This window comes from Myotis davidii, unplaced genomic scaffold (genome assembly GCF_000327345.1).
Source record: "Myotis davidii unplaced genomic scaffold, ASM32734v1 scaffold2152, whole genome shotgun sequence".
NCBI classification, from domain to species: Eukaryota; Metazoa; Chordata; class Mammalia; order Chiroptera; family Vespertilionidae; genus Myotis; species Myotis davidii.
In genome coordinates this window covers 106,608-108,328 of record NW_006283542.1, presented here as the reverse complement: position 1 = coordinate 108,328, position 1,721 = coordinate 106,608, and the positions used below count along the sequence as shown (strand labels likewise).

Sequence of the window (1,721 nt, the reverse complement as noted above, 5' to 3'; positions counted from 1 at the left end):
CTGGGTGGGGCCTGGGTGCAGCCCCGCCCACTCCAGGCCAAGCTTATCATCTGGCGGGTGGGCGTGGCCAGGCCTCCTGCGTCTTCTTTTCCAGGTCCTATTTTTTGGGGTGGATGGCTGTACCTTTCTATATTCTCGCGGGTAACTTGGACAGCGGGAAGGGAATGGAGGAGGATACACGGGGGGACCCTCCTCCCCGCACAGACTCCCCAGCCGCCCTTCCAGGAAACCCCACTTTGACCTCCCGGCTTTCATAGACCCGGCAGAGATGCCCGAGGAGCTCCCCACCCCCCAAAAAATCCCCAGGCCCCTCCCGCCATCCGCCCCTGGGCCCACCCACTCCGCCCGCGCTGCTCTCCCTCCCGCCAGGCTTTGGCTTTCTGCTGGTGGACATGATCCTGCAGAGTACGGATGCCATCAGCGGGTTCCCCGTGTGCTTGTGACCGCAGCCGGCCTGGGGCAGAATAAAGGACCCGCTTAGCTTCCACCGCTGGCTCCGCCTGCCTTTCTGGGGATGCGAGGACTCAGACACGGGCCACGTGCACACACGTGGGAACGTGACAACAAAGAACACGGGGACTCGGGACACGGGGTCCATAGAGGTTCAGAGAGGACATAAGGACATGAACCTATAGGGCAGCGGTTCTCAACCTGTGGGTTGCGACCCCTTTGGGGGTCGAACGACCCTTTCACAGGGGTCGCCTAAGACCATCGGAAAACACATATATAATTACATATTGTTTTTCTGATGAATCACTATGCTTTATGTTCAATTTGTAACAATGAAAATACATCCTGCATATCAGATATTTACATTACGATTCATAACAGTAGCAAAATTACAGTTATGAAGTAGCAACGAAAATGATTTTATGGTTGGGGGTCACCACAACATGAAGAACTGCATTAATGGGTCGCGGCATTAGGAAGGTTGAGAACCACTGCTATAGGGAATGTGGAGACCGGGGGGACCCCGCATGGAGACACGAACATGGAGTGGACAAAGGACCGGGATGCGACCGGAGCTGTTTTGGCGCAGTGGATAGAGCGTCGGCCCGCGAATTGATGGGTCCCGGTTCGATTCCGGTCCAGGGCACGGACCTCGGTTGCAGGCTGGATCTCCAGCCCAGGGCAGGGTGCGTCCGGGAGGCAACTGATCCATGTATCTCTCTCACATGATGTTTCTCTGTTTCTCCTCCTGCCCCTCCGGGGAGGATTAACAACAACAACAAAAAGGCCCTACCCGGTTTGGCTCAGTGGATAGAGTGTCAGCCTGCGGACTGAAGGGTCCCAGGTTCGATTCCGGTCAAGGGCATGTACCTTGGTTGCTGGCACATCCCCAGTAGGGAGTGTGCAGGAGGCAGCTGATGGATGTTTCTAACTCTCTATCCCTCTCCCTTCCTCTATGTAAAATCAATAATAATAAAAACATATTAAAGAAAAAAGCAAGATTTTGCAGTATATTCTCTTCAACTGGTTTATCATACAGTTAAGGCTTATGATTAAATCTCTCCTTATTACTGTGTATAATTATGTACTCATGTAATTTTACAGCTACATTTTTGCAGGTAAAATGATTTATTTGTAGTTCTTACATATAAACTTAGACTGTAGAACTCCAGAGCAGAGATCATTGCATTGATCTTTTCACCTCTCATGGTTTTTACTTTTCTGGTATCCATTGAGAAGCATGGGACACTAGTGTTTTGCAAGTTGAGATC

At 51.5% G+C, this 1,721-nt stretch overlaps 1 protein-coding gene across 1 annotated transcript in view; it reads left to right on the top strand.

The window, feature by feature from the left end:
• Positions 1–443, top strand: part of CLDND2 (claudin domain containing 2) — a 1,176-nt gene extending 733 nt beyond the window's left edge. The window contains exons 2-3 of the mRNA XM_006753705.2: positions 37–141; positions 370–443. Of these exons, the coding sequence (XP_006753768.2) occupies positions 37–141; positions 370–443 (179 nt within the window). The remainder of the gene's footprint in view (positions 1–36; positions 142–369) is intronic.
• The last annotated feature ends 1,278 nt before the right edge of the window (positions 444–1,721 follow it).